Source organism: Larimichthys crocea, chromosome II, assembly GCF_000972845.2.
Source record: "Larimichthys crocea isolate SSNF chromosome II, L_crocea_2.0, whole genome shotgun sequence".
Classification (NCBI taxonomy): Eukaryota; Metazoa; Chordata; class Actinopteri; family Sciaenidae; genus Larimichthys; species Larimichthys crocea.
The window spans coordinates 14,233,765-14,256,486 of NC_040012.1; the positions used below are offsets into that span (position 1 = coordinate 14,233,765).

General features: G+C 41.1%; 2 protein-coding genes and 1 long non-coding RNA gene across 4 annotated transcripts; 2 read left to right on the plus strand and 1 right to left on the minus strand.

Moving 5' to 3' along the window:
• Positions 1-1,211: 1,211 nt before the first annotated feature.
• Positions 1,212-1,817, plus strand: LOC113747700 (uncharacterized). The gene is made up of 3 exons (XR_003463805.1): positions 1,212-1,230; positions 1,433-1,514; positions 1,772-1,817. It is a non-coding gene; the product is annotated as an uncharacterized LOC113747700 (long non-coding RNA).
• Positions 1,818-7,126: 5,309 nt separating this feature from the next.
• Positions 7,127-15,129, plus strand: saga (S-antigen; retina and pineal gland (arrestin) a). Of its 2 annotated transcripts, XM_027287524.1 has the most exons (17): positions 7,127-7,326; positions 7,853-7,909; positions 8,926-9,008; positions 9,721-9,781; positions 10,031-10,075; positions 10,399-10,598; positions 10,798-10,857; positions 10,958-11,025; positions 11,118-11,247; positions 11,356-11,440; positions 11,528-11,600; positions 11,681-11,818; positions 11,908-11,985; positions 13,235-13,249; positions 13,338-13,390; positions 13,532-13,541; positions 13,778-15,129. In XM_027287524.1, the coding sequence occupies exons 2-17, from the start codon at positions 7,900-7,902 to the stop codon at positions 13,899-13,901; spliced, it is 1,233 nt and encodes a 410-aa protein (XP_027143325.1). In that variant the 5' UTR covers positions 7,127-7,326; positions 7,853-7,899; the 3' UTR covers positions 13,902-15,129. The 2 variants fall into 2 exon arrangements, with proteins under 2 accessions (XP_027143325.1, XP_027143326.1); XM_027287525.1 differs by lacking the exon at positions 7,853-7,909 and having other exon boundaries at positions 13,778-15,128.
• Positions 15,130-15,445: 316 nt separating this feature from the next.
• LOC104937181 (complement C1q and tumor necrosis factor-related protein 9A) lies at positions 15,446-20,519 on the minus strand. Its single transcript, XM_019260245.2, has 5 exons — positions 20,482-20,519; positions 19,419-19,836; positions 18,902-18,982; positions 18,575-18,655; positions 15,446-18,347 (listed from the first exon to the last, which is right to left on the minus strand). Exons 1-5 carry the CDS (start codon positions 20,503-20,505, stop codon positions 17,428-17,430), a joined length of 1,524 nt encoding a protein of 507 aa, XP_019115790.2. The 5' UTR covers positions 20,506-20,519; the 3' UTR covers positions 15,446-17,427.
• Positions 20,520-22,722: the final 2,203 nt, after the last annotated feature.

Here is a 22,722-nt window from a genome sequence, read left to right on the forward strand (position 1 = left end):
GTATTATATATTTATTAGATATTTGATGACTGCATCATCATACCAAACTGAAAAATCACAAATGTCTTATTTCAGACTATTTCAAAACTCAACCCGACAGATTTGGAAACTTTTGAATGAGTTTGTTGAGATTGAACGACTGAAGTGTTTCAAGTTATTAAAGCAAAACTTATTTATTAATGTATGATTACTGTATGATTCACCTGCTTTGTGACGACTTACTGTTCGACTCTCCTGAAACTCTCTGAGGCTCATAAAATAGAGGAGTGGCAGGATTTTATGATCACGAGAGGTCATCTTGTCAATAAATGACTAGAGAAGTGCAGCTAGTTACTGTGAAACATACGTCGAGTTCCTCTCTTTTCTTTTCCTCTTTTAAATATAAAGAAATGAATTTTTCAAAGGTCAGATGTGTCAGAATACATGAGCAATGAGATGGATTACTGTTTAAACATGTGATCAATTTGATTTAAATTGATACTGAAGTGAAACCAACTCTTGGAATCCCCTTCTGGTTGACCTTGCCGTCATTTTCACGTCCAAAGAGTTGGTTTTAGATAAAACTCATTTTGATTCATGGGCCACATGCAGCCCAGTTTGATTTCAAGTTGAACAAACCAGTAAAACTTTTTGCACTCTTTCTTTTTTTTCAAAATACTTTTTGAAAATGTCCAAAATGAACAAACGGACATTTTTTCCACTTCACCTTCAGTCATTAAGGCATAAAAGATTTATTCACCTAATTTGGAACTGAACAATAAATAAAGTATTTTACTGCTTTATTAGTCTAGTGGACAAATCAGGAACAGGAATTAAACACTTCTCTGTAATTTTCACACTTTGCAAAGTCATCCACCGCGACGGCCCGGTTCAGTTTTCACGGATGTGTCATTAATTCATCAGTTTTTAGATTTGCAGATTTGATAATCAGTATTCAGGCAACACCACATTTCCCATCAGCCATCATGTTTCTTAATATCATCTCTTTGGTTCCTGCAGATGACCATTGATGTTATAATCATAACATATGATGATGTGTATGACGTCTTTTTCCCTCTCTGTGCAGCTCACGTGCAGGCGTGTCGCGCTCTGATGATCATCTCCCTGCTGCTCGGCCTCGGCTCCATGATCGTGGCTCTGCTCGGACTCAAGTGCATCAAGATTGGATCTTCCACCAACGAATCCAAGGCCAAGCTCGCAGTGGTCGGAGGATCCTGAGCGCCCTCTCTGGTGAGTTTCTAGTACATGTAGCTATAAATAACTTATTAACCATCTTGTGTTTGACCAACTGCAAGTTATCCAAGTATATGTATGTATATGTCTTGTTTGTATGATAAGATATCAGTCTTGAGTGTCATGACAGCTGGCAGACAGACATTGGAAATGATGAAACGCTTTCATTGGTGTTAATGTTGTGCTTTGTGTGTCGCAGGTCTGTGCTGCATGATAGCAGTTTCCTGGTATGCCTTCATGGTAGTGGAGGACTTCAACAATCCGTTCCTCGGTGGTGTGAAGTGAGTTGACTCAAACACACAACACGAACAGCATTACATTAAATAAAGAAGACTATACAGACTATATCAAAATAAGGAACTTCTTTTCTCAGGCAGGTTTTTGATGAATATTAAAAAGAAACACTTCTTCTTCTTCCTCTTTCTGCAGTTAGAATTTAAAATGAAAGCTGTGGTTGCATGAGATAAATCAGTATCAGGAGGATTCAGAGTTTTACACCTCGTGCTCAGGTTGTTGACGTAGTTTCTTTGTCACTCAGGTTCGAGCTGGGCACCGGCCTCTACCTGGGCTGGGGTGGAGCCTCTGAGTATTCTGGGTGGAGCTTACTCGCACCGCCTGTAAGAGAGCGTCACCTGGAGGCAAGAAAGGGTACGTGCTGCTCACCCACCTGCTGTTTGCTTCCTCACTTCATCGCTCAGTTTGAGTCTGACATCAGCCCCTTTGTTTTGCAGTGGTTACTATGGAAACCCGCCGCGAAGGTCTACACAGCTACAGCCAAGTCAGATCCGGATTCAGCCCGAGCTTACGTCTAAACACACGCGTGTTGTTCTATCTGTACACCTGTAAGGACGTTTACATTCATTTCCTGAAGGCTCACCATAACTTTGACCCGTCCTGAAACTCTTACAACAAAGTTTGAACCCCTGAAAATAAGTTTTTGTTTTTTGTGGGGACCAGCTGTGACAGTCCCCACATTGTCATGATTACAAACACACCGCTCTGTAAACATACTGCCCGGTCTCTGATTAAGTCTAATAAACTCTCGACGTTCTTTTTCTGTCCTTTTGAAACGTTTGCTTATTTTTATAAAAAGTTTTTGAGGTGAAATCTGAAATCTGAATCTCTGATGATTGTTGATGATTGTTGTTTAATCCAGTTTGGAGTTTATTATAATCTTAATAAGTTTGTATTACATGATAAATATGTTTTTGAACTTCTTTTTTTGTAGTTCATCTTATAATGCACATATTTTAGCCACCATTTGTATTTTAATATGTTTTCTATATACATTAAAATGATACACCACATGTGCAGCATGCACAATAGAAATGTTTTCACTTGTGATGGTGACATGATGTGTTTTAATTTTGATTTTTGTTGAATCTCAGCTCTTCGTTTTCACAAATAAATATAGAATAGAAACATGAATACTTTCTTACTCTTATTTGAACTTTATCATAAACAAAACCTCCTTTTGTTATTCGATAAACAAATAAAGAGAGTTGAAGACAATAATGATGCTAATTGTAATGCAGTCTGTTATTGTTGTTATGCCAGTATGTAATGAGTGTTTATTTAACATGAACAAGCTGAGCTCGTGTCCACGGTAAGAGGCCTCCAGCCCAACCGTGAGATATGATGATGAGGATGATGGATGAGAATAATAATAAAATAATAATATAATAATAATAATAATAATAATAATACTTTATTATATAGCAGTGTGCTTTGACAACACAAACAGGAACTCAGCAGAAGAACCAACAACATTTAAAACATTAAATAATTTAAATAACAGTGCATGAAAATGAGATAAAAACATAAAATGATAAAATTAAATAAAGCAACAATAAAAAGATAGGATGATAAAAATAAGTGTGAACAACACACACGATAAAAATAAAAAATAAATTAGAATTAAAAATGAAAACGTGACCCTGGCGAGGAGGAGAGGTCACAGATGGATGAAGCTGAGCTCAGGTCGTTTGAGAGATGTGACTTTTATATTCGCCAACTCAACTTCAACCCTTCGACATCAGAACAACACAGATCTGGTGATCAGTAAGTCTGTTTACATAACCTGTCATGGTAAACAACATAACACAGTAGAACTCATACAGATGTCAAGTTTGTCAGATACGTTAAAACAGACATAACTTTAGACATATGATAACTTTAACATAATAACTTAACATAATAACTTTAACATACATAACTTTACATATATAACTTTAACATGTATAACTTTAACATACATAACTTTAACATATATAACTTTAACATACATAACTTTAACATATATAACTTTAACATGTATAACTTTAACATACATAACTTTAACATATATAACTTTAACATACATAACTTATAACATATATAACTTAACAGATATAAACTTTAACATACATAACTTTAACATATATAACTAACATGTATAACTTTAACATACATAACTTTAACATATAACTTAACATATATACTAACATATAATTAACATATAACTTTACATATATAACTTTAACATGTATAACTTAAACATAATACTTTAACATATATAACTTTAACATAGTATAACTTTAACATGTATAACTTTACATATAACTTAACATATATAACTTTAACAACAAACTTTAAACATATAGAACTTTAACATGTATAACTTTAACATATAGAACTTTAACATACATAACTTTAACATGTATAACTTTAACATGTATAACTTTAACATATATAACTTTAACATGTATAACTTTAACATACATAACTTTAACATATATAACTTTAACATGTATAACTTTAACATGTATAACTTTAACATATATAACTTTAACATACATAACTTTAACATGTATAACTTTAACATACATAACTTTAACATACATAACTTTAACGTACATAACTTTAACGTACATAACTTTAACATGTATAACTTTAACATACATAACTTTAACATACATAACTTTAACATGTATAACTTTAACATACATAACTTTAATGTACATAACCTTAACATGTATAACTTTAACATACATAACTTTAACATGTATAACTTTAACATACATAACTTTAACATACATAACTTTAACGTACATAACTTTAACGTACATAACTTTAACAGTACATAACTTTAACATACATAACTTTAACATACATAACTTTAACATGTATAACTTTAACATACATAACTTTAACGTACATAACTTTAACGTACATAACTTTAACATGTATAACTTTAACATACATAACTTTAACATACATAACTTTAACATGTATAACTTTAACATGTATAACTTTAACATACATAACTTTAACATGTATAACTTTAACATGTATAACTTTAACATGTATAACTTTAACATACATAACTTTAACATACATAACTTTAACATGTATAACTTTAACATGTATAACTTTAACATACATAACTTTAACATACATAACGTAACTTTAAGTGTCTCTGTTCTGCTCATGAATGTTAAATAAAGTGTTTATTGGTCTGTGTCAAGGTCAAGCTGGGTTTTTGTTATGTCTCTTCATTTCCTGTTTTATTTTGAAATGTACCTGCCCTCTTGTTTCAGGTCACTTCCTCATGTGTCTGATTGTGTCCACCTGTTCCCATCACCCTGTGTATATCTTGTCTGTGTCTTCCTTTGTCCTGTGCTAAAGTGTGTCGTCTTCTGATCGTGCACCAAAGCCAGTTCCAAGTCTTGCCATAGTCTTAGTGTTTTTGTTTCCTCCTCGACAGAGTGATTGTGTGTTGCACTTTTCTTAGTCTAGCGTTTGTTTCATAGTTCTTAGTTTAGTTGTTTTTTCAGCCTCCCTTGGAGAGATTTCAGTTAATGTTTTGCAGCCTTTGATTTTCCTCCTTGTGAGTGATTTTGATTTTGATACATTTTTCATAAGAGTTTTTTGTTTTCCTTAGTTTAGGTCAGTTTTTCATAGCCTGTTTGTAGCATCACTCTGTCGAGAGGCTTTTTGTTTTCTCAGAATAAATCTGCTCACTGACACCTCAGCATCTGAGTCCTGACGGTCTGTGTCCAATCAGGAGACGACACCCGCTTGTTCCTGCATGTGTAACTTGTGTAACTTGTGTAACTGTAACTGTGTGTGTGTGTGTGTGTGTGTGTGTGTGTGTGTGTGTTTGTGTGTGTGGCTGTAATCTCCTGTGTAATAATGATGATGAATGTGCTGCAGGGTAGTAATCCACCTCTGTCTGTTTACCTGCTGACAGGCAGAACACTGGATTAAAGCTCCACAGCATCACTGTCTATGTATAGACCTCTGCTCACACACACACACACACACACACACACACACACACACACACACACACACCCTGTAGACCGGATCAGACCTGCTGCTCATCCTTCGTGCTGCCTCTGGACGAGCTCTGGATGTCAAATATTGACGTTTAAATGAAATCCAGAGGTCCCGATGAATCTAATGACGACAGTTATGAATCATTATATTTTTAATCAAACCACAGAACAAACGAGGTGTTTCTAACCTTCCGTCTTTAAAGGTCCAGTGTGCAGGATTTAGTGGATTAGATTAGATTAAACGTTATTGTCATTGCACAAAGTACTGAGACGACAAAATGCAGTTCAGCATCTGACCAGAGGTGCAAACAGTACACATGAGGTTCTTATGTAAAGGGATATACAAAGTACAGTGCAGGTATAGCTGCTGGTTGCATCCCCCTCGCCTCACCTTCTCCTTTACTCTGTGGTTATTCTTTTGTGAAACTATCGGACTGAGTCTGAGTCTGAGCACCTGCAGTGCTAACAGTGAGTAATCTGTGGAGACTGCCTGTGTCTCTTTCCTCTTTACCGTGCACAAAACCAGCTCCATAATAAAGTGAGTTCCCCGTTTGTCCTGACCTCAGGCTCATCAATCATCTATGGGATCAACTGAAACGTCGACTGTGAGCCAGACCTGATCCCCGACATCAGGCTCGCACCTCGCTGATGCTCTGGTGTCTGAATGGGATCAAATCCCTGCAGCAGGTTGAACGTCCGAAAAAGACTGAAGCCAGAAGAGTGGAGGTTGTTAGTCAGGGGCGTCCACTGATCACACAGTCGGTGGTTCGATCCCGGCTCCTCCAGTCTGCAGCTCGAAGTGTCTTTGGGCAAGATACTGAACCAAATTTCTCCTGGAGGTTTCTGACTCCACGACTCTGATAAGAACGAGTGATTACTGAGGATGGATGGAGGCAAAATGTTCCTCTGAGCTCCAGAGGAGGTCCATAAGTCCCAGAACGTTCAGGCATCAACATGATTTCAGTCATGTCAGCCAACACAGCGGGCGTCATGTCATTAAGTCTGCAGACTCTGAACACGAGTGGTGTTAGTCGTCTTTTATTAACATTACTGTGGCTGAAACTAAAGATGTGATGATTGTGAATCCCTCAGCCAACCCGTCGATGTCGTGGAACAATACAAATACCTCATCGACCATAAACTCACCACGCTGTGTGTAGAAAATGTCAGCAGCGTATGTGCTACGTCATTTTAATGCGGGGATGTTTTATTGTTGTTGCTGAGACTAAAGTGTGAGACCGACTCAGGCACTTCTGATGAACTTTGAGAGTGTCTCTAATTCTCCTTGGCCAAGCGTCAATAAATAATCCAGCATAAGACACCAGAGGCTCCTGAACACTTTCTGAACTCCTGACCTTTGACCTTTGACTTCAGTGATTTCTCCACAACAATTGGCGTCATGAACAGGATCTGAACCTGTGCGGGGAAACCCCAGTTTATAGCCGAGCGCACACACAGGTCAGCTGTTCATTACTTTATACAGACGTGAGCAAACATTGGTCGACATATTCAAACAACACCATGGCCAGTGTAATCTGTCTGTCTCTGTCTAATCTGATGTGTTGTGCTGACTGAGGGGGAACCAGCTTCAATCCTCTCAGTCTCTGTCTGTCTGTCTGTCTGAGAGGCTGGTCAAAGTTCACAGTCGGGTCCTCTGATTGGCTGACAGGGCTGAGGGAGGCTGTGACGGACAGCAGGTGTTTACATATAGAGCTTCTCTGCAGCCCGACTCTCCATCTGCTCCAACAACACATCCTCCACCTCTGCAGCACAGGTGAGTCTTTCTGATCCTGAACAAACTTTCATGAATTCTCCACATATGTTTTTATTTTTAGCTTGGTTTGTTTGTCTTCAAACACACACGCGCTGATTCAATGACTTGTTTTATGAAAATATGATTTAAGGAACTCGATAACAAACAAACAAACAAATATATAGAAATATTTCAAAGTGATTCAGCTAGAAAATACACAAGTGAGATTTTATTTTTTTTGCTGTAAAGGCAGAAAAATCAAAGAAATAAATAAATACAGCTGTGATCTGACATGATGAGACACTCCTCTCTGCATAATGCAGCACTGAGACCTCATTGTGTGTGTGTGTGTGTGTGTGTGTGTGTGTGTGTGTGTGTGAGAAGCTTTCAGAAGGATTAATTCGGTCAGCAGAGTTAAGTGCGTTCAGTTCTCGACTCACTGACTCAGCCAGTACAAACAAACAGGTTCAGAGCTTCTGCTCAAATGTTGCACGCTGCAGTTGTTGCTTCTGATATTTTATTCTTCATGTATTCACTCACGATTCAGTGGTGCAGATTATCTTTGCACCAGTAGAGGACGCCAAAGTACCGACCATGTCTACAGGTGAGCTTCCGGCCTCACCTGAGCACTGCTGCAGAGCAGGCAGCTTTGTTTGTGCTGCTCCTTCACAGCTGTTGGTGTTGATGCTCCGCATGAAGGTGGAGGTTCAGATTCACAGAGGACAAACACGAACCCACCAAGAGCAAAAAAAAATATCTTACTGACGGTGAAATGTTTCAAATAAAAAGTGCAGAGCCTCAGGTTTAAGGCAGACATCGGACACTTGATTCAAGCGTTTGATTTGTTTGCATTGGAAACTTTATGGAACCAAATCACTGCGTGACATAACTAGTTAACTAGTTAACCGAACCAGAACACTCAGCTCCATCATACCGAGCTGAAGATGGTAGACGGGTTAAAGTCACTGACAGTGCAGCTGGTTAACAAACAACTTCAGATTCTGGTTCATGCTGTGTGTATGTTGCTGCTTCACCTGCACACCTGAGGGCATATGAAGGTGACTGCAGCCTGTGTGTCTGTGCTGCTCTGTGGAGGCGTTCATTTTTTGAACCACTTCAAATTCCCTCAAGTTGCTTTTCGTTGTTGTTGCTGTCCGTTTGCTGGTTGGACGTCTGCTCAGGCTGTTCTGAAAGACAGCTACCTGTCATGTCAAACAGTCAGACACCTGCGTGGGTCAAACATGCTGCACTAATTTCAGCAGAGTAGACCTGATCTGAGTCCGACTGTCGTGCACATGCAACCATTGGCACGACTGCAAAGACATGAAGATAAAACACATGTACGACTTGTACTTCTTCAGCTCCAGCAGCTTCCTGTCACTCGACTGTGTTGACTGAGTGAAAGCGTCAAAGTATCACAGTGCTCAGTGGAGACAGGACTGACAGTGTGGACGCACTGATGGACTCCGACTAAGACGCCGTGTGTGTTTGCTTGCTGGTGATTTCTGTGCTGGTGTGTTCAGTCTCTGCACGGCCTCTCTGTGCTGCTCGGTCTTACAGTCTCATGATGTCTGTTAAATATATTTGTGGACAGCTCACTGACTTCTTCTTGTCTCTCAGACACAGCCGACTCTCTGCCCTCCATCTGCGCCAGCATGAGTCCTAAAAATGTCGTTTTCAAGAAGATCTGCAAAGACAAGTCGGTGAGTGAAGAACTCAGATGAAACATGATCTTCCACTGTACCTAACTGTGGTTTGAATTACTGCAACAGTTGACAATGATGAAGAAAAACCTGGATCAGTTTGAGTTTGCTTTGCCAAAAACACAACGAGCTTTATTTCTTATTTCTTACGGACCCAAACAAATGTTCAGCATCATATTTAGTATGAGACTTTTAGCACAGGAGCTCAAACCATAATATACTTTATGCACCATAACGTCGTCACACACACACACACACACACACAACGGATCAGTGAATTTTTTCCGCTTCGCTGCATTTAATTCAGTAAAGCTGCTCATGAGGCTGATCCCCAGCAAAGTCACGACAACGTGAGCTGAGCTGTGTGATTGATTGACAGCTTTATGTCAGATACAGTGTGTGTGTGTTAGATGTCGATGTTTGGCATCTCTGTCCAAGAAAAATAAAATATTGTGATGAGTAAATATGATGATGATCTTTGTCAGATTGTACTCAGTGATGCAGGTTTGACCGTGAAAGATGCTTTCGTGGTATCTCTGTCTCGTTGACTCGTGGAGTCCTGTGATGTGCATCAGATTGTCTTCATTCATTCACCTGTCAAAGACGAGCAGCTGCAGACGGAAACACATCCATTAAAACTGTTACATGACAACCAGTGCATGCAGGTATGCAGTGCTGTCAATGGCTTCACGTGTCTGTTCTCCCGCTTCAGGTTGGAGTCTACATGGGGAGAAGAGACTTCATTGACCACGTCGACTCAGTGGACCCAGTTGGTGAGTTTGTCCAGTAAGACCGTGAACCAGCAGTCACGTGACGGACGTAACATGAAGGCTCAAACTTTACTTTAACGTCCCATTATCTCATTATCAAGAGGACGAAGCCTGACTGTCTCCCCCTGAATGATGGCTATGATAATAAAAAAGGAGTGAGGAGGAATCGAACACCATGAAGGAGAAAATTACAAAAACATGTTCAGAGATCCTGATTTGTTTCCTGAAGAACATATTTTGATCTTTTTCCAGACGGCGTCGTCATCATTGATCACGAGGCTCTGCAGGGGAGAAAAGGTCAGTGAAGATGAAGATGTTTGAGGTGAATCTTCCACATTGACGCCGCTGCAGAAACTTTATTTAATGTTAGATAACGTGAACGTAACCTTGCACTCGGTGTGACAAAACAACGAGATCAACCTCCGCTCGCTAGTTTGTGTCGTGTTGATGAACCCCGGATAATAATCCTGCTTCAGATCCTAAATCTGCATCCAGACACAGAAATAAGTGAATCAAACACGATGCATCAAAAAGATTTGAATCTGTGAGTTTATGAGGGAAAGGTTTGAACTTTGTTCCTGAACCTGATCCTCGTCACTGTGACGCTCTCTGCCCTCCAGTGTTCGTCACCCTGTCTTGCACCTTCCGGTACGGCAGGGATGACATGGACGTGATCGGCATCGCCTTCCGCAGGGAGCTGTACCTGTCGACCCGCCAGGTGTACCCGCCTCTGCAGGATCGCGAGAGGTCGATCCACACCAAGATACAGGCCAGACTGCTGCGCAAGCTGGGAGACAACGCCCACCCGTTCTTCTTTGAGGTGACGTGAGACTCGCGGGCTACATGAAGGTTTTACTGCTGTACTTAAAATGTAGTGTCACGAAACAAGCACCAACAGAGAAATGTGTCAGCAGTAAAAGAAGTTTCACTATCAGAGAAAAATCTGAAGCTGCTCCCGACTGACTGACTGACTGACTGACTGACTGACTGACTGACTGACTGAGTTTTTGTCTTCTCAGTTTCCTGATAACCTGCCTTGCTCAGTGGCCCTCCAGCCAGCACCTAATGACGTTGGCAAGGTAAGCTCCTGACTGATGAATCAAACCTGGTGCTGACGTTGTGATTGTGACACCTCTCCTCCTCCTCCTTCTTCTTCTTCTTCTTCTTCTTCTTCTGTAGCAATGTCTTGTGGAGTTTGAGATAAAAGTGTTCAGCGCCGAGAGCCAAGACGCCAAAATCAAAAAACGGTGAGCGTCAGCTAAATCTGGATCTACATCAGTCTTTAATTTTCTTTAAAGATTTGAAGGATCTCTACATCTTCTCTGCTCCGTCCAACCAGGAGCTCCGTGAAGCTGATGATCAGGAAGGTCCAGTACGCTCCAGAGAGCCAGGGAGTGCCGCCCTCTGTGGAAACCACCAAAGTCATGTCGGACAAACCGCTTCATGTCAAGGCCAGTCTGGACAAAGAGGTGAGCTGCTTCACGTGTAACTTCAGCTTCACGAACACAGTGTGTGTCTTCAGATTCAGGTCAAGATGTTTGTAACTGTAATGCATTCATCATATTCTCTGACCTCAGCTCTACTACCACGGCGAGGTCATCCACGTCGACGTCTGTGTCGCAAACGAAACCCACAAACACGTGAAGAACATCATCCTCTCAGGTGAGGATCATGATACTTCCTCACTGAGTCTGTTGCCTGTCAGATAAAATGTGAACGGTGTGTGATGTATCCTTTATGTCACCTCAGTGGATCAGATTGCCAATGTGGTGTTGTACTCCAACGACAGCTACTCCAAATCCGTGGCCATCGAGGAGGCTGGGTATGTGTTGTTACATATCGTTGGTGTAACTCTTGAATGCTGCATAAAGTCTCATGTGTTTGTGTGTCTTCTTGTTTCAGGGATTCAGTGTCTCCTGGGGCGACGCTGCACAAAGTCTACAAGCTGCTGCCTGTGCTGGCCAACAACTTGGAGAGGCGTGGCATCGTTTTGGACGGTAAACTGAAGCACGAAGACACCAACCTGGCATCCTCAAGCATGTGAGTACAAACAATATGAGCGCCTTAAAACATGATAGACGAGTGTGTGTGTCAGACCGGCTAATTAAAATGATTTTCTTCTCTTGCAGCATCAAGGAGGGCGTGCTGAAGGAAGTTCTGGGGATAATGGTGTCATACAAAGTCATGGTGAAGGTCATCATTGGAGGGTTAGTCATCCCTGTGTGTGTCTTTGTATGACAATGGTTCAAATAATTCAACAAACGAAATGCGAATGCTCGTTTCCATCCGCTACCGTTGTTTGTGAATATCAGGAGTTTGTTCACGAGACAAGCAGTAGGTGGCGCCGATTCTCCTATCAGAAAAACAAGAGGAAGACGACGACGTCTTTAAAAGAAGCTGAAATCAGTATTAATGTGAAGAAGTTACATCAGCGCACATGAGAGCCATGAGGAAACAGTGTTCGCTATGTAACAACTTAGGCCCCGTTTACACGTACACAGGTATTTTTAACATTTCCCTTCGTTTGTATCTTTTACACGCAAACGGTGAATTCGCCTCTGAAAACGAATCTTAGAGACTAGAGTGGAGTTCTGGAAAACTCCTGTTTACCTTTTGCTATGACGATGATCATGGAAGCATTCAGAGTAGCAGTCACGTTTCTTCTGGTGCAAACACTTTTCATGTGTTTGCATTTGCATACACAGCTCATGTATCATGTCGATGACTAGAGACGAATGAGGAGGTCAGCAATTTTGCCACTTCTCCCACCTATTTGAAGACCCAGTCGCCGTCACCGCCAACGTCGCCGGTTTTGGGTCCGACCCGGGCGGTGGGATAATGTGGAGCTGTCTGGTGGGATAATTTTGAAGCCGCCCATAGGCTTGGTGTAGTTATGATGCCGCTTGATGGCGTATTTATGCGGGTTGATGTAAACGAAAACTTTTTTGAAAATGTGCACGATGTTATTTTGGAAAACGGAGGGAGGGAAATATTTGTTTCTCAACATACCCAGCTATGTGTAAACGTAGCCTTATTCAGAAAAGTTTCCATCCCCTGTTAAAAGTTTGAACAGTTTTTTTGGAAGAAGGCAACCTTAAGAGAGCGTAAAACGTCTTTTACTGTTTCCGCCAAAACTTTCTAACGTGCGTACTTCAAAATGCATCAACATGAGGAAACATGACTCCAGTGTCTAACACAGTTAGAGATGAGCTGGTGAACACAGACGAGCATTTAGCAGCTAAAGAGACAGATATTTCCCCGAGGAGGTGGTGGTGACCAAAAACTGAGCTAGAAGAGCGTCACAGGCTCCGGCTCTGTAACAGCTGGATGTGGAAATAAGCAGCTAATATTATAAAGTGCAGGTTAAACTTAATTAAAATCTTACTGGATAAAGTTTTGCTTTGGATGGACTTTGAACTCACCGTTTCTCTTTGCTCCACGCTGCCACGCTCACAGGATGATGGGATCCAGGTGAGTGTATAAATGTCTTTTCATTACCTCTGTGCAGTATGAGAGTTAAGGCCTGAAACATGGCTGCCTAACGTCTGTGTTGTTGCAGTGAGGTCGGCCTGGAAATTCCCTTCAAACTGATGCATCCTAAACCTGAAGCAGGTAAAGAAACACGTTTCACCGTGCAGCTGTTAACATCTGGAGCAAAATGTTGAGCACGCGCATCTAAATGACAGAATTTACACAGAATAGATGAATTTAAACCTTTTTCTTCTTCCTGTTTCTCTTTATTGCTGCCAACAGAGAAGGAGAGGTAAGCCAGCTAATGTTACTGCCTAGTCCAGCAGCAGTCAGCCCAGCTCGGCGTCTGTCTTTCAGCCTTTTATTTCACCAAGCTCTCACCAACCACTAAAAGTCAGTCCCACATTTACTCTTGTCCGGCGGCTTCCTCCTCCTCTTCGGGCTCCTTTCCTCTGCCATTATCACCAGCTTTCCCCGACCCTCTCTGGACTGTGATAAACCCCACTGCTGTTTCTGTGTCGTCTGTAGTGAGACGGAGGACGAGATGGAGTTCCAAGAGTTCAAGCGCTCCAACGTAGGCGGGATGAAGGACGATGAGGAAGAAGATGGAAACGTGTCGGGCGGTGAAGACATGGCGCCCAAAGAGAAATAGAGGAGAGAGTCACAGGCGGCCGAGCCTCAGAGATTGTGCTAGACAAAAGATGAGACTCGTTCAAAGGACCATGTCTGTGATTTTGCATGTTTTAGCAGAAAGCTCGTATGTAGAGATCATCATCAGGTCTTTTGTACAGTAGCACTCGTGACACACAATACACTATATGGACAAAAGTATTGAGACGCCTGACCATTACACCAACAGGGACATGTATTCAAATACATATACTTTAATATGGAGTTGGCCCCCCTCCATGTGTCCGTTCATTCTGTAGAGCGTTTATGAGGTCAGGCAGGCTCTATGCAGGCCGGTCTTCAAACCATGTCCTTATGGACCTTTGCTGTGTGCACTGGGGCACAGTCATGTTGGAACACAACAGGGCCTTCCCCAAACAACAAGACAAGAGAGGCGTGGCCAAATACTTTTGTCCATGTAGTGTATCTGACTTTGAATTAAAGGATGTCGTCACTGCCTGGTCCAAACTGGAGGTAAAGACTCTTCTAACTCTGGTTTGGTCCACTTTGTTCACCGGCTGGTTTTTGGACAGCCATCCGTTTATTCTTAGAGGGTTCTGAATGACAGCAGACATTTAAATATTAATTTCTTAATCTCAGAAGACACTTTACATATCTGCCATGACATAAATTTGATCATTTATTTGGCCATATAATCTGCAGGTCTCACTGTTACGTTGTAACATTTGCTCGCTAACATACAAAGCCACGTGTGGTCCTTTAACAGAGTAAGTGACGAATCCTTGTAACTATTTTTATGCTTTTTCAGTCACAGCTAATCGCTAAAATGATTCATTTAGATGAATCGATGAATTTAGATCTGAAGTAAAAACACCCATCCGTTCATTGTTTCATGTATTTCAGTCTTTGGACATCACGGTGAGCTTTCATGAATCATTTGGGATCGACAGTTTCTCTGGTGGAAATGATCAGACTGTCGTGTCGCTCGCTGTAAAAGTTCAGATTGTAGCAGTTTGTTGAACTGTGTGGAAATAAAACGCTGATTGATCCGTAAGCTGCTCTCTCTCTCTCTGTGGCTTCACAAAGAGCCACATACACCGTGCTCATCACTAAAAATATTACAGTAACGTCATAACTGAAAATCAACAAATAAATGTAAAACATGTTTTGTTCTTTAAAGGTGAAATCAGGATGTTATGATGTGTTATAATCCAGCAAATTATCCAACAAATGCTCATGAAAATATTCTAATACAACCGCAGTGTGCCCATATAGACTCTGACCTCCTGTAATGACGATGAAATCAAGTTTCTTTAATTAATATAATATAATAACAACAGAGCACCTCGTCGACACAGCTGAATATTCATTCATCCATAGATGTTTCCTGTCTGTCATAAACACATGGAGAACATTGATTCTTTTAAACATTAAAGACGAAGTCTGAACTTGATTTATCCAAGTTTCACATTTATGATCTGCAAATTATCACGTTCAGAAAACTTGTAGTACAAAAAAATAATTGATGCAAATCTAATAAGAAGAAGAAAACAGAAGGAATAGTCCAAACATCAGAAGTTTTTTTTAATTTCAGACAAAAACCACAGACAGCAAACTGAGGCACAAACAGATGTGACACATTCACAAACACCGATCAACATCTGCATCATTCAAGCCTAAATCATCTGTTTGTCAAATTCAGGGATTTTCATTGAGCTTATGTTTTAGATGTGCAATCATATCATGAAAAAGAAAAGAAAGAAAAACATGTGACTTTTTGTCAAAATGAAGAAAACATAAATAAAATAAATCCTGTTGCAGCACGGTTCATTTCTGCACTGCTGTCTAATAGTTTTATTATTTATTAGAAACAGGGAATTTCTCTCACGTCTCATTTCTTCTTATTTGTTTTACAAAATCAGATTTTTGTGCTCAAATTTCTTTAAGATGGAGGTTGGGACTTTGCACTTAAACCATCAGCAGCACATCACACTTCATGGCTTTCTAATGGACCTGGACTTTTCTTCCGTCACGGCGTCCTTCCTTAAACGCTCACCTGCTCTTTTAAATTTCAACAAATTAGTTTTGAGCTTCCTGTATCGCATGGTGGCGATTCACATATTCACATTTTCTATCAAAAAATAAACTTCATGTTACATTCTCTGCTGTTAAATCAGCATCTTGGTTGGAAAAGAAGGGTGGGTTGTATTTCTCATGTACGCACGCTAAACTCTGTCACAGTTTTGGTTACCGGATGATCCAGGTGTAGCCAGCGGAGTTCGCTCAGTTGAGCCATTTTGATCACCGTGACTGAACAGATCATAAGAGACGACTGACCTGCCGGAGACTGCAACCAGACTGAACTAACACGGGCTTCAAGCAGGATCATGCTGCAGGCTGAACTCGGGATTAGGTAACGTTATGTTAGATTCAGCTTGGACTGATTTGAAGATTTATTTGCCCATATCTGTTCTCTGAATATTCATATATCGCCTGATCTTCTTTCCATCCACACAGTTAAACAACAGAAAGTGGATGTTTCTTTGTTTCTGTGCAGAAGCACCCAGTGAGACGGCTGTGGGTTCTCTGAATCTGCTGTAAAGTTTGTCAAACTCTACTCCAGACACTGTCGCTTTTGTCTGAAATAAAATGACTAAAATAAAATGTCGGAGGATCGAAGCAGCCGATTTGATTGCAATTTTAATAATTCATTGTTTTCTTTCTTAACCATCAGACTTTATGCATCATTAACATTTGAAAAGACAACATGATAAGGGCTCTAAAAAGCTGCAGCAAGCTGATCTCAAGGATTAAAAATAAATTTACTCTGAGAATGCAAAGTGCTTTTAAAAACATCGACTAAGCAAATCTGAACCTCTACAGGCGGCTGAAAAAGTCTGTGGCCAGCTCAGTGATCTAGCCATTTATTAAGTGTATCAAGTGCATGATCAGATGCATTTATCAAGCTGGCACGTGTGAGCCTACATACATTTTTATAATTCAGTGAGTTGAATCAATCAAGAGTGAATTTATCGCCACATTTAAAGGGGGGGTATTCATCCTGCTTAATTTTCTTATAATTTCAGTTTTTTTTTTTATCAACACACACACTGTAAAAAAAACAAAAATACAAATCAATTAAAATATTCATAAAATTATAATTCTGACCTGATTCTGGTTGCAAAGTCAGAGCATTAAAGTTCATCTTGAGGGGAACATGTTTGGTCAGTCTTAAATCATTGGTTGGCATCAGTTCTGCTCGCCCCACCTCTTACCTCCTACCACACTGAACTGGTCATTTCTAGAATGACCCAGGAATGGTGCCGACATATTTAAGAGTAGTTCTGACTGGCTCGTTTATAAAACACTATTTTACACGACCTGTTGAGCCTCACAGTAACGTCTGGACAATTCTGCTCTTCTAGAATACCCCTCCTTTAAAACTTGGAGTTATAAATACACTGTGTTTTGATGATTTGTGTTTGATTAGGTGTGTGTGGATGCTTTGGCTTTGTCTATAACTGTGCGACTGACTGACTGATTGGAGCCTAGTATGGTGGAGGGGTGGTGTTGCCATCGGGACCTTCCCAGCTAAAGTCTCGGTCATCTTGTGGAGGAAACATCTGTCTGCCCAGGGGCGGATCGCAGCTGTCAGGGAACTGCAGCCCCCCAGAGAACGTGCTGCTGCTCTCACTGTCGGTGTACATGCCGTTGGTGGTGCTGCTCTTCACCTGCAGCCACACCCGGTCAAACCTTTTGAGGTGGAGGACGATAGTCTGGCTCACGGATGACTGCTCGTTTCCTACCACTTCCGTTGCTTTGATTATAGGCCAGAAGTTTTGGAACAGGCCAACCTTAAGAGTCCTTTCAGCAACTGCCATGTTGAAGGTGAAGACGTATGTGCCATTAACAGGGGCTGTGTACATGCCTCTTGGATCGAAATGGTTTTCCTTATTATAAATGATAGTATAGAAAGGAACAGGAAGGTTAGGCTCTGGAAACGACTGGTTGATTGCCGCGGAGAATGCTGATTTGATGGTTGGGGAGCACGGCCCAGGCTGCCCCATCATACCCATGGCACCCATGTTGCCTTTTAGCCCCATAGTACCCTGTGCACCCCGGGGGCCAGTGTCACCTTTATCCCCTTTATCCCCCTTTGCTCCTGCTGCCCCATTAGCGCCGTCTTCCCCATCTGTGCACTCACATATCCCCTGCATACCTTGATCACCCTTCTGGCCGTCCACCCCAGGGTTGCCAGGTATGCCCAGGTCACCTTTATCACCCTTAAAACCCATGGGTCCCCTTTCTCCCTTGATTCCAGGCAGGCCCCGAGAACCGGCTGGCCCAGAGGGGCCTTGTTCACCTGGTGGACCCTGGACACTATCGCAGGAAGCAGGGCATATGCCGGTTTCTCCCTGGGGGCCTTGTTGACCTTGGGGGCCTGCCGTTCCTCTGTCACCTTTTTCTCCTGGGAAAAAAAAACATAGAAACAAGATTACCCCACATGAATTACCCCACTTGCAAGTAATCCAAATTCATTGTTGTGTTGTTTTAGTTTTTCTAAACCCAACTGAACATTACCCCTAGCAATGTCAGATCATAAAACTGTTAGTCATAGTGGTGCCATGGCATCCAAGTAACACGAATGACCCTCTACTGTACAACAAGGTTTTACATAGAGTAATTTCAGCAGACCTTTGAAGCCTCGCTCGCCCTTCATCCCAGTGAAACCCATAGATCCAGGCATCCCCTGCTCCCCAACGTCGCCCTTCTGACCTGTAACAACAGAACAAATGTAGAAGTTACTACAACAAAGTCAAAGGCAGGATGAGGCGATACACTAAATTCATGTTTTACTGGATGAAAAGCAAGTCTGTTGGCCTGGTTTGAAGATCCAATCAAAGATGGGAAATTTAGAAGGGCAGGTGAACAGGGCCAAACCTGCAACAACAGGGCTACGGTGTTGTAATGTGTGTTGTCATTAGCAGTGCAGTGACAGAGAGTTCTTCATGTCTATCTCACCCTTCATCCCCGGAGCGCCTGTGAATCCTGGATGACCTGGGAACCCCATCATTCCTCTCCTCCCAGGACTCCCAGGTAGACCTGATCAAAGAGTAGCCAGGTTAGTTTCATGGACTCCTTTTTCTATAAATCTCAGTCTTCATATTCCTGCAGAAACCAGAGTTTCTGATATAACTTAAACTAGTTATATTTCCAGATTTTACTTGGTAGTGTATAGAGCCTTGTGTTTTCATTTGACTTCACAGAAAATAAATTACTTGTGACTTGACATGAGACACAACCACTAGAATAACTTGCCTGTATTCATTTTATGATTTCAGTTAAAACATATAATTTAATCATTTAATATATGTATTGAAATAAAAAAAATAAACCTAACTCAGATCAACCCGATTCTTTTTAACTTAACATGTTACTAAGACAACACAGGATGCTACCTGGCACTGATCACAAATGTTTGTTGATGACAACTTTTAAATGCAAAACTCAAACAGATCATTTAAAGTGATCCACGTACCTGGGAGACCTCGGTCTCCGCGGTCTCCTTTGGGTCCCACGGTACCCTTACAGTGGGAACAGAGGCAGAAAAAAGGAATCTCGTTGATAGGTGGCGGGTTAGGTGAGCTCAACAGCATGTCACAGATTGATAGATCAGGTAAAATGGGCATGTCATCTTCTCTCATCATCATCCGGGTCATGTTGCTGGGTGGCCCCGGCATGTGGTGATGACGGGCACGTGCATTAAAGGGGAAGTGCCCCCCACTTTCATCTGAGTCCGAGTCCGAGTCCGAGCCCGAGTCCGAGCCCGAGTTCGAGCCCGAGCCTCTCCAATCAATGGTGTTGTCCACACCAAAGCCAGTCCCTGGGGCAGTGTTGTTTAGCATGGCTGAGCAGAGGGAACAGAGGGCGAGGATTCCCAGCAGCCTCGACAACATCTGGAGGAAGACAATGATGATGGGAGCCCAGAGAGTTACAGATACCACTGAGATGAGATATGTGACATTTTGGTTGTTACAGTGAGCCACGTTTATGTGTCTTATTTAACCAGACCCAAAATCTGATCTGTCTATGTGTCCATCAGGATGGATCCGGTCCACAGAGAGGTCGTAAAACACTGTAAACGTCTGCAGCAGTTTAGTTCAGACAAAGACATTATGCAAGAAACACATAAACACAAACACATGGATGAACGACATTTATGAACTTTGAAGGACGCCTCCTGCATCATTGCGTGCATTGAAATGACATTTTAATGATGTGGGGAGAACTTTAGAGGCTCACTGAAGTTGCAGTGAGACTGTAATGCAGGGAAACAAACAAATCATCCATTAATGTATTAAACATATTCAGTAACTGTATAAAATGTAGCTCGTCTGCTTGATGAAAAAAAAGAAGAATTTTGTGGCAACATTTTCCAAAAAGTTGAAAAAACTTTTGCATATTTTACTTTTGCAGAAAGTGATCAAACAACTAATTAAATATTAATTTAAAAAACAAAACAAACTATGTAGATTATATTCCGTCCAATCTGAAATGCTCCCAGAAATAAAATCCTCTCAGGTGTTTTGGGAAAGACTCACCGCTCCGTCCGAGTTGTGCAGCATCGTCTGGAGGAAGATTTGTGTGTGGATGAGCAGGATGGAGGAGGCTTTGATCCATTTATAAACCTCGCCTGGAACAAAACTTTATTCAGGCTCCGTCTCACCTGCTGAGCCTGCAGACAAAAGGCTGAGGACAGGGGGGAGGAGGAGCAGGGGGTGGAAGCCCGTCTACATTGTCCTTGCTGAAGAAGAACTGGGCCTTCTGTCTGCGACATGACCTCCTTCACCATGAAACAGCAAAAATATATTCAAAGCAGAAAGAAGAGACGCCTCTCTGTTTATCTCTCCATCGTTCTCCACCCTCCTTTTTCTCTCATCATTCTTTCAGAGAAAACTCACATCAGTGTTTCCACTTCTTTATTCATCATCCCTCTCTAATTTCTGGAATATTCTGTCTGGAATGGCGACGGTGATTTGACCAATATTCTTCTTTTCCAGCAGTATTATGTCTCTTATTGTTTTTGAGTTTTGTTCTTGTCAGAGAGGCAAAACATCTGAAGCAGCGATTAAACCATCAAAGGCTACAAAAGCAAAAACGCTTGTTTACGTTATGAATATTCTCTGACTTCCTGTCTGATTGCTACTGAATATGTAAATCTTCAGAAAAACAAATAAATGGTTTAAAGTTATCAAATGGTGGAAACATACATTTGTTGGGGACTATTTTTAGCGGTGGATTAATCTACGTTGGTTGATCTAGTGAGCATTTGTGGGGAAGCAGGATGATTCAAAATAAACTTCATGGGTTGAACACTTCAGGAAACATTTTTTGTCTTTGGAAATGACATCGTGTCCATTCATAGATCCTTTGCAGGAAGTAAGTAGTGCTCTCACATTATCAGTGTAACATGGTTAGAAGGCTGCAGATGGTGGAGAGCCGAGGATGAACTCACATTTCTCCTTTTTTTATCGCCTCTCTCATCTTTTTCTTCAATTCTCCTTCTCTTTCTTCTACACCCGTTTCCTTTCTTTTCCTTTATCTCGGTAATTCTTCCACTTCTCCTCCTTTGCTCTGTTATTCATTCAAGTCAATAAGTCATTAGCGAGTTTTCTCTTCTTTTGTTGCACTCGTGAACCAGATTCTGTTTCTGCATTCACTATTTCTCAGACAGATGTTTTCTCAGACAGATGTTTTCTCAGACAGATGTTTTCTCAGACAGATGTTTTCTCAGACACGTTTTCTCAGACAGATGTTTTCTCAGACAGATGTTTTCTCAGACAGATGTTTTCTCAGACAGATGTTTTCTCAGACAGATGTTTTCTCAGACAGATGTTTTCTCAGACAGATGTTTTCTCAGACAGATGTTTTCTCAGACAGATGTTTTCTCAGACAGATGTTTTCTCAGACAGATGTTTTCTCAGACAGATGTTTTCTCAGACAGATGTTTTCTCAGACAGATGTTTTCTCAGACAGATGTTTTCTCAGACAGATGTTTTCTCAGACAGATGTTTTCTCAGACAGATGTTTTCTCAGACAGATGTTTTCTCAGACAGATGTTTTCTCAGACAGATGTTTTCTCAGACAGATGTTTTCTCAGACAGATGTTTTCTCAGACAGATGTTTTCTCAGACAGATGTTTTCTCAGACAGATGTTTTCTCAGACAGATGTTTTCTCGGACAGATGTTTTCTCGGACAGATGTTTTCTCAGACAGATGTTTTCTCAGACAGATGTTTTCTCGGACAGATGTTTTCTCAGACAGATGTTTTCTCAGACAGATGTTTTCTCGGACAGATGTTTTCTCAGACAGATGTTTTCTCAGACAGATGTTTTCTCGGACAGATGTTTTCTCAGACAGATGTTTTCTCAGACAGATGTTTTCTCGGACAGATGTTTTCTCAGACAGATGTTTTCTCAGACAGATGTTTTCTCGGACAGATGTTTTCTCAGACAGATGTTTTCTCAGACAGATGTTTTCTCGGACAGATGTTTTCTCAGACAGATGTTTTCTCAGACAGATGTTTTCTCGGACAGATGTTTTCTCAGACAGATGTTTTCTCAGACAGATGTTTTCTCGGACAGATGTTTTCTCAGACAGATGTTTTCTCAGACAGATGTTTTCTCGGACAGATGTTTTCTCAGACAGATGTTTTCTCAGACAGATGTTTTCTCGGACAGATGTTTTCTCAGACAGATGTTTTCTCAGACAGATGTTTTCTCGGACAGATGTTTTCTCAGACAGATGTTTTCTCAGACAGATGTTTTCTCGGACAGATGTTT

Bases quoted from the DNA above. Each gene is read 5' to 3' on its own strand.
- saga (XM_027287524.1), top strand. The intron at 9,009-9,720 runs GTGAGTGAAGAA...CTCCCGCTTCAG, and splicing joins AGATCTGCAAAGACAAGTCG to GTTGGAGTCTACATGGGGAG. The intron at 10,599-10,797 runs GTGACGTGAGAC...TTGTCTTCTCAG, and splicing joins CCCACCCGTTCTTCTTTGAG to TTTCCTGATAACCTGCCTTG.
- LOC104937181 (XM_019260245.2), bottom strand. From the start codon at position 20,505: ATGCTGCACAACTCGGACGGAGCG. The intron at 19,837-20,481 runs GTGAGTCTTTCC...GTCTTCCTCCAG, and splicing joins TGCACAACTCGGACGGAGCG to ATGTTGTCGAGGCTGCTGGG. The intron at 18,983-19,418 runs GTACGTGGATCA...CTCTTTGATCAG, and splicing joins CGGAGACCGAGGTCTCCCAG to GTCTACCTGGGAGTCCTGGG.